The sequence below is a fragment of the Bacillus rossius genome, chromosome 3 (assembly GCF_032445375.1).
Source record: "Bacillus rossius redtenbacheri isolate Brsri chromosome 3, Brsri_v3, whole genome shotgun sequence".
Taxonomy (NCBI): Eukaryota; Metazoa; Arthropoda; class Insecta; order Phasmatodea; family Bacillidae; genus Bacillus; species Bacillus rossius.
In genome coordinates, this window is record NC_086332.1 from 38,604,756 (window position 1) to 38,618,412 (window position 13,657).

Here is a 13,657-nt window from a genome sequence, read left to right on the forward strand (position 1 = left end):
CTTATTTCGCTATACATGCAAGGCAAGGGACCTCACTACACTTGCTGACTTGAACCAGCTTGCGCTCGTTATTTACTTTACTTTTTACCCCTCGAGTTTCTTGATCCTTTTCCTCGAGCAGAACTCCGTCGGTTGTTTATCTATACTTGTTACCGGCTTCTGCCTTAACCACCCCCCCCCCCCCCCCCTCGGTCTACATTTTCCTCAAAAGTCCACTCTGTTAGAACTATGCTTTTATTGACTTTCCGTATCCGAGGTCCCCTCTAGGAGCCGGTGTGCGTCACGTGAGCGAGGAAACTCGCCGCCGTGGCGGAACAGCATGTGTGGAAATAAACTGAGGTTTCTGTCTTATTATTTGCTGTGAAAGTAAGTCATTCACTTCGTGCATTATTTGTTTTTGGTCACTGTTATCGCGAGTTGAGTAAATTGAATGTGCTGTCTACAAAAGTTTAGGGGGTGTTCACTGAGTTATAAGACTTCTTCCACCGAATTTAAAAAAAAAACTTAAGTAGCATAAAACACTACCGTTCTATAGATGCACTGCGTTTCAATAACTTGTTTTGTTAATGGCATTAAGTAATTAAAACAAAAGCACTATCTAAAACATGCTTGATGACGACAGTAGATTATATAATGTTTTATATTTCCCCTACTTCAGAGCATTGGGTAAATTAATGATTGCTAAATTTTTCTTTCCCGAATTTATTTTATTTTATTTCTACGGTAGTTTCATGTAATTTAACCTGTATAAGCAACACATTTTAAATTTAGTGGTGACTTTCTTCATCAACGTCTCTAGAAACAAAATGTTCTGGGATCAACTGCCAGACAAGCAACAGACAGGTATCCTGTTGTCGGCTGTAACTGTTATATGCTAGCGTGCGTACAAGTAGCGCCTGCGGAAGAGTTTTAAACGCAGCTCCATGCACAAACATTACTGCACACATCCCAACACTGTAATGCAGCAAAGTTAAAGTGAGGTCGTGAACATCTACAGGCTTACGTCTGCTTATTCTATGATTTAGGACTATCAGTAAAAGTATTCAGAGATATGGAAGTGATACGCATATTATACTGATAACAATGTGATTTATATAATTTAAAAAAATATTTTTTTGAACATTCAGATTTTATTACATTATTTCAGTGATTTTATTGAGCTTATTAACTTCAAACGTGTACTTATTTTTCAGTGTTTTTCATTAACTCTCCAGTAATCTTTACAACATTAAGGCTTGGATTCTCAGCGTACACGGTTGATTTCTTCTCAATAAGCTGAAGAAAACTGACTCGGATGTGAAATGTCATCAACCTTTCAACAATAACGCAAGCCGAGAAAAACGGACGGGAAAAAGAACACGGGTGATTGCCCTGGAGCTAAGCAAGTAAGGAATGAGCCGGGTGAATGCACAAATGCTTCCATCTCCCCCCCCCCCCCGCCCCACAGGAGCTCGCGATATGAATTGCAAAAGCTCGTACCCTCGAGGCGAGAGATCTCTGGAAGCACCGCGAGTAAAACTTTGATGTTGGGGGGGGGGGGGGGGGGGTCGTGTCGCTTCGAAGAGCTTGCCGTACTGCGCCTGCCCGTTCTTGTGAGCAGCCTTCTTCGTCCTGCAGGCTTGTGGTGGAGTCGCTGGGAAGGCCCGTTGTGAAAGGTTATCGTCAAGCTTCTTTATGGCTCTTTCTGCCCTCTTTCCATTTCGCGCGTCCTCTCCCTAACCTACTGCACGATCGTGGATTTTGCTCTCCCCCCCTCCCCATTAACATTAAAACTAAAAAAACAAAAAGAAAATGTACTTCCCTAGCTCGCAATATGTAAACATCGTAGCTCTCAGTTATTTGGCAGGAGTGATTTCGTGGAAATGGAACGGAAACGTCACAAAGATGGCGGACCTACCTGTAGCAACATTAACTCTTATACAGTCACGTTCGTAAACATTAGGGTAACATACCAAACGTATTGGTGTTCCAAATGAAACTTTATGATTTTGCAATTACCTCGGAACTAAAACAGTCATAGTAAAAATTAATCACAAGTTTTAAAATACCTTTGAAAACTGGCAATACAAAGATCATAATACATATTCTCCTTCCAAACTTCCAATACGCTGAGTGACACAGATTTAGACCGTATCACTGAAAAAAAAATTACGTCAACAATAACATAATATAATAATGCTAAATCATCTCAATAAGTCTAAGGTTTGTATGTAGGAAGTACTTACAGACTGATTTCAGTCGTTTGAGCAAGAACAAATACACAAAAATCAATGTTTACAATTCAGGCAGCGAATTCTAGCGTTGGGCGCAGAAAGTAAGTGCGTGATTTGCATCCAGAAATTCTGGTGTTTGAAAAGCGACTTTTTTTTATCAGTAGATTTATCACTTTTAAAGAATTCTCCATTAATTTTCGTGTCCGAGTTTCGTATTTTAAGATTATTTGCAACGTGAACTAAATGAGAACACATGAGTTTGCTCGTTACTGAGGTTTGATGTTTACACTTATGACTGGCGAGTACTAAAAGACTCGCTCATATATATTTTTTAAACATGATGATCTGAACATTCTGCAAATTTCTTAAGGCGTTGCTTCAAATTTTATTAATTGGAACGCTTATATGCTCGCAAAAACAATGCTCTCTAAATGTATTTTTTTTTACAAACGTGGACAAAAAGGTACTCCATAAAAGTGTTAATATTGTGCATGAATATTGGGAAGCCAATTTGCGTCGCGTTGTAACTTTTTAACACTGAATAGCCATTGACACATTACGGAAATCTTGAGTTTAAGCTTTTACTATTTAGGCAGACCGGACATTATAAGCAACTCAGTTTAGGAGATTTAATATACCTTTTCAAATGTCGTGGGATATTTATTTATTTACCACATGCAAGATAATGTGATAGAATAACATATTTTGATTACTTTTACATTGTATTTTCCGTTGTATAATTTTTATCATTAGAAAAATAAGTGTTGGAAATAAGATTATGATGGCTACGTTTTCACTAAGAGCCAGTTTTTACCACAACAGATGACAAAATTTTATCTAGTTCATGTATCAGACTCTCTTGGTTCTCTCACATTAAGATTTTGCCACGAAAGTTATCTCAATATCAGTTTATTGATTTCAAACAGTTAATACTAAAGTTATATTAAATAAAAATTTTATTACATAGACAAGAGGCTCAAAATATTACATTTTTATATTTTTAGGAGAAATTTACGTCGAAGAATTTTCTGTCGCAAGCAGACTACAGCGTTTACTTGAGGCGTATGATAGTTTCCAAATATATGACGGAATGCTTTAGAAAATTTATAGGAGTAGGATACTTCATTTTACATAAAACGCACACCATTCTGTCTAAATTAAAATCAAACTTTAAAGTTTCAACTAGTACTTTTATATGGAACTTGCTTTCGAATTTAATAAATAAGTATGGTCAAGCAGTATACAGAAGTCAAGGTCGTAAAGTCATAAGATCAGTGTTCACGTCATCCGCCAGGGATAGGTCACCCTTATAACATGGCCCCACTCGCACGTGTAAACCTGTAACTTCAGATAAGTAACGACATAAATAAATCTTAACGAGCCAAATTATTCGCCGAAACCCTGTAGCTCATTCTTACCAACTCTTTTGACAGTCGTTCTTCACACGTCGTAACGTATCTTTTAGGGGAATCTCGGTCGTTGTGTAGCGCTGGAAAAAGATTTATCATTGGTTTATCCAAGCGCGGAAAGATTTTTTTTTCCTGAAGGCTTCGTATCACGCGTCATGTTGATTTTTTTTCGTTATTTCATCTTAACATTTTTGTAAGTGCTATTCATAAAAATTTAACCAGATAAATCCCTTATATTTGTTGTTAAGCCAAAAATATTTTAAACTGATATTCACTTAGTGCAATGTTTGTCAAAAAAATTATTGTGACAGTAGGTACACAAAACTCAAGGGAGGTATCGAATTAGAATTTTAGAAATATCTCATATAAAAAGTAATTAAAACATAACAAAAATATCAACATGGCTTGTTGGATTGAGCCTTAAGACAATGGGAAAATTGGAATAGTAATTTCGCAATAGACTAAAAATCAAACTTATTGGCCATTGGGCCTCTTCTGAGATTGGCTCGTGGTATATGTTGAGCGCTTTGTGCCCGTGTATCTGTTTTGGTGGGGCGGGATGATAAGCGCGTCGCTCACTGGTATTTTTAGTGCGGTATCGCCTCTAGGCGCAAGGCTCTGAACTGGCCGCAGTCTTCTCGTCGTGCATAGGACAACTATGAGATTTTAGCGGTGACCGTAACATTATATGGGTGAGAAATGAAGATAAAGGTGTAATGCAAGTCCCGTAAATGCTTTCAAAAATTTGTACCGGTTGTTTTATGTCTAAAATTTTCTCTGAAAACACCCTTTTTTAGCCATTTTAACTCTCGAAAAATACAGTTTAAAAACTTAATTAAAATAATTACTTATTGGCCGTGAGCGAATTCTTAAATGCTGTTCGTAAACATACCCCAGTCGGACATCTTGAGCAGTTTTCAAACCGCGTTGTTTTTGTCGCGACGCTCTGCGCAATGTGTGTGTGTTCCCGGGTAGGCGGGGGCCCTTGAATGAGGAAACATTGGATCTCCTACAGCGTTTTGGATTAAAAGAAGGAAAAAAACTAACCAGATCTGTGGGTAAACGTACTAAAGCACACGATGTAGTAGGAAAGTACGGGCAGTGGCGCAGTTCAGAGGCATGGTTGTTGGTGGGAGTGGAGGGGGCCGTGGCTGTTATCGGCGGAGCCGGTGCTATCAACGGACTGGCGGCCCAGTCGCGTCACGGCGCCCGCGATGCGCGCGTGCTACGGCTCCGGAACCCGCGCCAGACGCCGCCGTCGGGACGCCGAGGTCAGCAGCCGAGGACGTCACTCGCCAGTCGGCCGTCCTGAGATGCGCCCCGGGTTCGCGAACACAGTACGTCCATGAAACAATGTCCCATCTATAAATTTCAACAGTTCCAACTGTTGTAGAGTTGTGGTTCAAGGCAGGGGCGTAGCCGGGGGGGGGGGGGGGGGGGGTTTAGCGGTTCAAAACCCCCCCCCCCCTTTGCACCAAATCTTTAATTAATTTCTTCTTCATCACTCAAACAAATTTCATATTAAGATTAATAAAAATTTTACCATTACAATATTTAGATTTAAGTACCGAAAACTGCTAAAATAGCACTATTTTACACCTTAAAATCCAAATTTTCCCGGCCGCTTTAATACTGGGGGCCATGCTTCTTAACACCCCCCATAAACAAATCCTGGCTACGCCACTGGTTCAAGGTGACAACGAAAGAGTAACTTAGAACAGTTTTTAGATAAGCGCACGCACGAGAACTGCTTTGTTGACTTCTCGCTTGCAGCAGCACCTACGAAAAATGTTGACTCCTAAGCGTAAAGCGTTTGAATGTTTTGCATTTTGCTTAAGAGTGAATATGTATGTAATTTCAGCCCTCCCCGTTGGAATCTCTTTGTAGTACGAGAGTGGACTGTTGGATTGGTCGTAATGGTCGAGACGACAGCCCTTTTTCGCTGGCCTGCACGTTCACCTGACATATAACGCCATGTGTTTTTTTCCCTTTGGGGCTTTCTTAAATATCGTTTCTACGTTCCGCCTCTTAATGATTTGCCAGAGTTGAGACACAGAATTGAAGAAGCTATTACCAAATTGTGGGGATAATTGATTTTTAGGTTGGATGTGTGCCGCTGTAACTAAAGGTGCACATTTTGAACATTTGTAAGAGAAACTACGATAGTTTATCGTATTTGATGTATGTTTTGTTGTAAATAGTCCAAATTAAACTGTTATTTTATACTACTCATTCTTTTATGGACACTGTTATTCCAAAATCGGGATATTGCTATCAGATCGGGATTGTTACATTTCTGCTCCCCTAATTGCAATTGTTGTTTGTTTTATTGTCAAAAACGGATATCTACTAAGATTTTCATAAGATAATCTCATTATAAAACATCTAAAAAATTTTTTTACCTCACATAGAGCGTCTAAGCGCCTCTACGTGCAGTACCTTCTGCAACTCACATTTGTAGAACTGATGCAGGTTTCTTTGGATGCCATACCAGTTTAATGACAATTATTTGAAGGCGTTATGAGTTTGTGATTCGGTACTTAAAATGTATCATGTGAAAATGTTTGCGAAAAATAAATTAACACTAATTCAAAGAATAAATTGGGAAAATAATATTCTAAGAAATATAACTATCACGTAAACCTATAAGTTTATTCAACGTTATTCGTAATTAAGGAACTGTGAACAATTTTAAATGAAAGGTTCTCTGCTTAAGCTCCGACCTTGTTTTATAAATAATATAAATTGTATTTTTTTCAGTAGCGAAGGCAAGGCTCACTGTCCTCTCTTACACAATAAAAATAAATACAAATTATCCTGCAACAAACGGCTTCGTTGACCAACAGTTCGGCGCACCTTTCAAGAGACCGCAGTAACATATCGCTTCTGTGCACGTACTTGTGTGGCCCCGTGTGCCCCGTGCTGGGATCCGACAGTCATGACGTCTCTGGCACGAAGAGTCCACCTGAGTAGTGTTCCTTCGAGTTATTTGTTAAAGTATAGGAGATAACCTATTTTTATTATTCATATATAAAATTTATTTAAGTTAACCTTTTTTCTGTAAACATAAAAGGGATGAAATCCGCACGTTTTACAAGATCAAAAATCGCAATAATAAAGAATTCCAAACAGTTTTTTTTTAAACACGATTCTTAGGATTTGGTGATACCAACTCGGATAAAAAAAAAGTAAGATTTTATATGCTCGAAATTAGATTTAGTTTACTGATTGAATAGCAGAAATTAATACTAAAATTATGTAAATTTTGAAAAAGTTTGGGGTTTGTGATCGGAAAGTCTTAAAAGCTTCTTCTGTTTTCTTGTGATTTATTTATTTTTTAGTTTTTTCCTGCACGAGAGTGGTTAGAACTGAAGTTAACAGTACCGTGTTTGTGTCATATCTGTTTGACGGTAGCTTGCGAGATGACGCATTGTAACGATGTTAAATATTGAATATACGTAGGAAGTATCACCATGCACGGTGAACCATCAATCCTAGTTGGTTTTCAACGACCATACTTCAATGCTTTAGTGCTACATCTGTGCGAAACGCGACGCAATTTTCACCTGGCAGGCGATAGCTTGGATACTGTACAGTAGTAACATGTCGTTTTGTGAAACGATTTGTTCAAAATTGACAAATCTTTGAGCGAGCGGTAGAACACGATTCGTGCGCTGTGTAAAGAACCGGTTCTTTGAGTGTCGATTTCTCGAAAGCTGAACATGATTCGGGAAAATATAAAACGCAGAGGGAACGAGAGAAGTGACCTGTTCAGTCTGATTCGTTCGCAAACTGACTCATGATGTCGGGAGTCAAGAGGAATCAGTGATCGCAGTGCGCTCGTGTTCACGAGAGCGAACGACAACTAATGAACGAACAAAGGGTAACAAGAACAAAGGATAACAAGAAAAGGGGTAGATGTGGTAGTTAACGACTCAACAAGTACCGCGCTACAATTAGTATTCAAGTATTGTCCAGGTTTAGTTTACTAAATTTATCTGCAAGAGCTTTGAAATGAATTCACGCTAGTTTTTGAAGTTACACTTCTTTAGGCGCGTTATAAAAAATTATAAGGGTGAATTTTTACAATGCCCGCGCACCAACGAAATTTTCACAGGATAAAAAAAGGCTACCTACAAAAAAGGCTAGTTACAAGTTAGAATTACATATGTGCATTTAAACTTAAACATTAATGATTGAAATTGAATACTGGTCCATATCATTAAAATATATAGTCATAGAGATTGTGTTTATAAACTTTTTCAAGTGAATTTATATAAGTGAGGTTATGTTCCCTTATGTATAATTTATTTGCATTATAACTTATTACATTATAATTTAAAAAATATTTAAAATTAATAAATTTGAATAAGCATTTAGCATACTTTTGATTATCAATATTTTTGAAATAGGTCTCGTTTATTTTACTAAATTAAAATATTAAATTTGTATACGTGTTTATATAAATATTTGATACAGAGAATTTGTTTGAAAAAATAATTGGATTGAATTTATACTTCATCAACCGTATTTGTAATATCACTCCAGACCTTTTATTATTATTTTATTTCTATTAGTTATTTGCATGCAAAAAGTTAGATTTTTATTACGCCAAGTATAACTTCAAATGCGCGTACATAAGTTCACGCAACCATTTTTCTTTGTAACAGTCAGTATACAGCCATCTGAGACGACTATAACGATAACCACCCAAGATTCGAGGCGACGCCTAGACGTAACGAATACTCGAATTGGTGAACGGGTTACGTATGACTCTTGAGATGTGCCGGATCCCGTTGTCGGTGGTCAGGACTGAACGACCGAAATGAACGAATCTTTTGAACGAATAACCACACGGAAATGAATCAAAAATTGATCCAATCGGTCGATTGAATCGTTCTGCCCGTTACTAGCCAGTACTGCCAGCCATATCACACACGATTCGGATAAATTCTGGTACAAGAAGTTCCCAGTTAGGGTGTCATTCAGTAACATATACAGAAAAAAAAGTATGAAAGCAAAAAGTAGCGATCTTCTTTAATACAAATAGTTTTCTGTTAAATCTCATAATCGCGTGGCAACATAAGATTTTATAGTTTAAATGCAATATTGGCTCTACTGCTAAGGAACGTGAGCAGGATTTTAAAATGCGTCGTTGGGTGATTGGGTGGGGTAGGTGGTGGGGGGAGGGGTGATAATGTATACGTTGAAGACTATTTTTACAGTCTCAATGTGAAAAGTGGTGTTTTCAGGTTAAAGGTTGTTGTAAAATTATTGTAAATACTAGCTGCAATATAAATATGATGACGTGAATTTGTGTTGTGCTCTAATAGTTTAGCCGAGACTGTTTTCCGTCAGAGATATGTCTGTCCTGTCGTCGCCACCCTACTATTTACTTGGTACTAGCTGCAACTTGAACATGTGGTTCTCCAGAGATCCCTAGGAATATAGCGTAGCCGAGGCTGTTTTTAAAAAGACAGGGATGTTTTATTATCAGTACGTTACGGTCAGGGCGAAGACTGTTTCCCACCCTGATTAGTTTTCCATTACAAGTGAATATTGTTAATTTATTTTTGACTATTATTATTTTTCCTAAATTCGGGTACCCTATTGGATCTTCTCGAGTACCGGGTACAGACACAGTAATTTGGGTACGTGTACCCGTATTCGGGTACGTCTGGCAACAGCGTAGCGCGCGAGTATGAGCGTTCCGTTTTGAAGGCGCGCCACACGGTGGTAACGTGATGTTCCCTCCCGCCACTCGCTCGGGCGTTTCCGCCGCTGTTCGGGCCGTCGTCGGCCACGCGCTGTCGGAGGGTGACTAAAGAGTTCGCTTCGAGCCTTGGCCGAGGACGGACGCGTCAAGCGGAGCTGCGAGATTCCAGGAACAGCCTGTTTGCTCGCACACAGGCCAGGTGGTATTCCCAGGTTTTTCTAAGAAGTGTAAGCGTGCAAAACAACCCGGGTTGTAGCTAACCCTACAGCCTAGCCACAACCCGGCTTAATACCGGGTGCGTGGTCAGTGGGTGTTAGTGCGTTGTAGGGTGTAACTAGCGACATGACTGACCAGTTAAGTGACGAGCAGGTGATGCAGGAGTGCATCGATGTGCCCCTGCCGAGCGACGACGAACAAGAAATGTCTAGCGACGACGGCTTTACAACAGTCGTCTCAAAAAAACAAAAAACGGGAGGAAAGGACGAAAGACTGCGCCCCCCACTGACGAACCCCGCGATCGCCAGGCAGCAGGCCGAGCGACTTCGCAAGCAGCCCGTCAGAAGGGCAAACAACTCGGCCAATCAAACGGCCGCCAACACGCCCGCAGGTTCGAGCCCTGCCCCGCCAAACCCTGCCCCTCAGGCAAAGAAAATGCAGGTGAAACCCCTGTATGTATTTGTTGATTCTGGCCACAGCTACCCGGCCATTAAAACAGTGCTGGATGCAGCACTGCAGGAGCGCTGGTCGTGCGTCAGTCGCGGCCATGACCAGCTCATGATTCACACTGCCACTGTGGCAGTGCGTGCACTGGAGCAGGCCGGAGTGCAACACTCTGTGCTGCTGCAACGGGACGAGATCCCGAACAAGTTTGTGTTTTGTCGAGTGCATAGCAGCACCGACAAACAATTCATTCAGGCCGAGTTCGCCGCAATGGGGCTTCCAGTGCAGAACTTCTGGTTTCTGTACAACAGGCAGACAAGGCAGCCTATAAATAAGTTAGTCGTAGAGCTCCCGAAGGCCGTAAATCCAGAAAGGATTTACGACCTGAAGTCATTCGGAGGCCTCAGCATTCGTGTTGAGGACTATCGACACCCCAAAGGCCCCCTCCAATGTGGCAACTGTCAGAGGTTTGGCCACCCCGCAAAAGGCTGCAGAGCCTCCCCTGTGTGCCGATGGTGCAGCCAAGGGCACAAAACCGAGGTTTGCCCCCAGGGAGGTGACAGGACGAAGGCAAAGTGCGCGCGATGTGAAGGCCCGCATTGCGCCAATTACAGAGGCTGCATGGCCTACAAGAGGGAGAACTGGCGTCACCTCCCGCAACAGGAGCGGAAAGACAGAGAGCTGCAGTCCAAACGCGCATTGCGCGAAAACAAGCGAGCAACAGCCGCGGCTCAAGTCCGCCCGCCCCCACAACAAGCCGGTCCCTCAGGCTACTGCCCCCAGCCCCCAAGGCAGCCGTGGCGAGCCCCGAGCTACCCCGCCCCCCCACAATGGCAGAGCCCTAACCAATATTCAGTGTTGAGCGATAGGCATGAACTGGAGTATCCTGTCTTGGCAAACCCACCCAGACCTAGAGGCCAGCCCCTGCCCCAGAGGCCCCCGAAGAAACACCATTCGGGGCACAAAAACGGTAAAGGCCGGGCGCAAGGTCAAGTGATGGATCAGCCAGGTACTAAGGCGCCACCCAACTCCACCACTCCCCCCAGTGATTCCAAGAAAGTCGCGCCTGGGCAACAACAAGCAGGCCCGTTGCAGACTGACTCACCAACAGTAATGCCAACTGCTTCACCGCAGCTAAATCCCGCGGAGAAGCCAGCGATGGACGCGAGCGACTTTCTGAAGCTCGTAGGCCAATCGGATGCCATTACACAGGACCCTAACCTGGCACACGTCCTGGAACCAATGTGCATTTTAATGGCTATTTGGTGTAATCCGTCCAAGTCAATAGAGGACAAAATAAAAGCCACCACGGGCTTCGTGACAGCATTAGCGGCCAGCTTTAATGCTGCACACCCTTAATTTAGGTTCTGCCATTAATACTATCCCCGTAGACAGTAGATTAAGTACCATCCTTTAATGAAATGCGCGAGGAATTAGAAATAAAATAATCGAATTTACCGATCATTTAATTAAACATAATATTAGAATCGCGGCGATAAACGAAACACACTTAATTCCAACAGATCGTCTAACTATCTTAAATTACACTATTTATAGGCGCGACCGCGATACCAGAAGTGGAGGGGTTGCCCTACTAATCCACAGAAGTATACAACATAGTGAATTTCATTTACCTGAATTTAATAAATTAGAAGCTGTGGCAATTACTTTTAAAGTCAATAAACAACAAATTGTGCTTATTTCGATGTATGCACCACCGGGCAGGTCACTAACTGAAAACGAGCTGGACATCTTATATGGCTCAGCTCCCACATTCCTAGCAGTCGGCGATATTAATGCCAAACATAAAGACTGGAACTGTCGGAGCAATACAGCCAATGGCCTACTGCTGCAAAGACACGAGTCTAACAAAAATTATCAAGTACATGCTCCCTCAGAGCCCACTCACGATAGCGGAGTACTAAGGCACAACCCCGATATTTTAGATATTGCATTAAATAAGAGAGTTCAAACGGGATTCGAACTCAGAGTCTTTCACGAAATGTCGTCTGACCACTTTCCAGTACATCTACTATTCGATGACGTGGACACTGACATCAGTCCTCCGAGAAAAATTAAAGACTACAAGAAAGCCGACTGGAGAGGATTTCAGACGTATTTAGTCGATAATTTGCCTGCAGCCGATGCTGCCAACTTCAAAACAAAAGATAACATCGAATCAGCAGTCACTGAACTTACAGTTAAAATTCAAACTGCAATTAACTCGTGCATCCCAGAAAAGGTGGTTAGATTTAAGCAAGATGAACTGCCGGTGTATATTAGGGATTTAATTTCTCAGAAAAATAGATTAAGGCGCGAATATACTCGACGTAGGCAGCGCGACATTAAAGCGAGAATTAATGAATTACAGAAAATAATTTCCGATGAAATAACTCTATGGAGGAGCAGCCAATGGGAGACGAAAGTCTCTCAGCTACAGGTGCAAGATGGTAGCACCTGGAGTATGACAAAGCGATTCCTTCATAAGATAGATAAAATACCTCCGCTACAAACACGCACTGGGTTCGCTTTTACACCGACAGACAAAGCACAAGCCTTCGCGAATACCCTTGAATTAGCCTTTCAACCTAATATCGAACCCTGTGACCCGCAATTTAATGCCAGAATATACAGAGACCTTACAATTAAACTTAATCAGCCTTTAACCTCAAAACCTTACTTAACTCAATCTCAGGAAGTTAAACAGGCTATCAGGCGTATGAAACCACGTAAGGCACCGGGAAACGATGGCATTCAGGCAGTAGTCCTTAAGAAACTGCCCGATGAAATTTTGGAATACCTAGCTCAATTAATAAATGGAATACTTAAACTACAGTATTTTCCATCGCAGTGGAAAGAAGCGAATGTGATAGTTTTTAATAAATCCGGAAAAGATAAGACACTGCCCCAAAATTATAGGCCCATTAGTCTGCTGAGTACATTGTCAAAAGTAGCTGAATGCATAATTCTACAGCGACTAAATACTCACATTAAAGAAAATGACGTACTGCCGGACGAACAATTTGGTTTTCGCAGCGCGCATTCAACAACGCATCAACTGGTCCGTATGACAGAACAAATAATAACTGCGTTCAATCAGAATAGCTATAATCTCGCAGCGTTTTTGGACATAGAAAAAGCCTTTGATAGAGTACTTCATGAAGGCTTAATTTATAAATTATATAAAACTGGCTTCCCCGATTGTTATATTAAATTACTGGCCTCGTATTTAGAAAATAGATCGTTTAGAGTCACGACAGAAGGAGCACAGTCCGATTTAAAAATAATTAAAGCAGGAGTCCCACAAGGCAGCATCTTGGGGCCGGTTTTATTCAATATTTATATCCACGATATGCCTAAGCCCGCACACCGATCAGTTCAGTTTGGCTGCTACGCGGACGATACGGTATTGTTTAGCAGATCTAGTATTCTAGAACTCGCAGCAGACAGATTACAAACCGCGTTAAATTCAATAGAACAGTGGTGCACAAAATGGCGAATTAAGGTAAACCCTACTAAATCAGAAGCTATAGTTTTTACGCGTAAACATCTCCCGCCACTTGAAGATAGACCACGACTAACACTTTTCAATGAACAAATTCCTCACAAAAATGTGGTTAAATATTTAGGCGTACACATGGATAGGAAACTACTATGGC

The 13,657-nt window shown here is 41.2% G+C and overlaps 1 protein-coding gene across 8 annotated transcripts in view; it reads left to right on the top strand.

Annotated features, from left to right (window-relative positions):
• LOC134530542 (transient receptor potential cation channel trpm) overlaps positions 1-13,657 on the top strand; it is a 435,446-nt gene that overhangs the window by 90,632 nt on the left and 331,157 nt on the right. Inside the window, exon 1 of one of the 8 annotated variants that reach the window (XM_063365459.1) lies at positions 4,875-4,959. The exons of the other annotated variants lie outside the window; for them this stretch is intronic. Within the exon in view, the coding sequence (XP_063221529.1) occupies positions 4,936-4,959 (24 nt within the window). The 5' untranslated portion in view covers positions 4,875-4,935. Of the gene's footprint in view, positions 1-4,874; positions 4,960-13,657 lie in introns of those variants that run through there. 8 annotated transcript variants of the gene reach the window in all.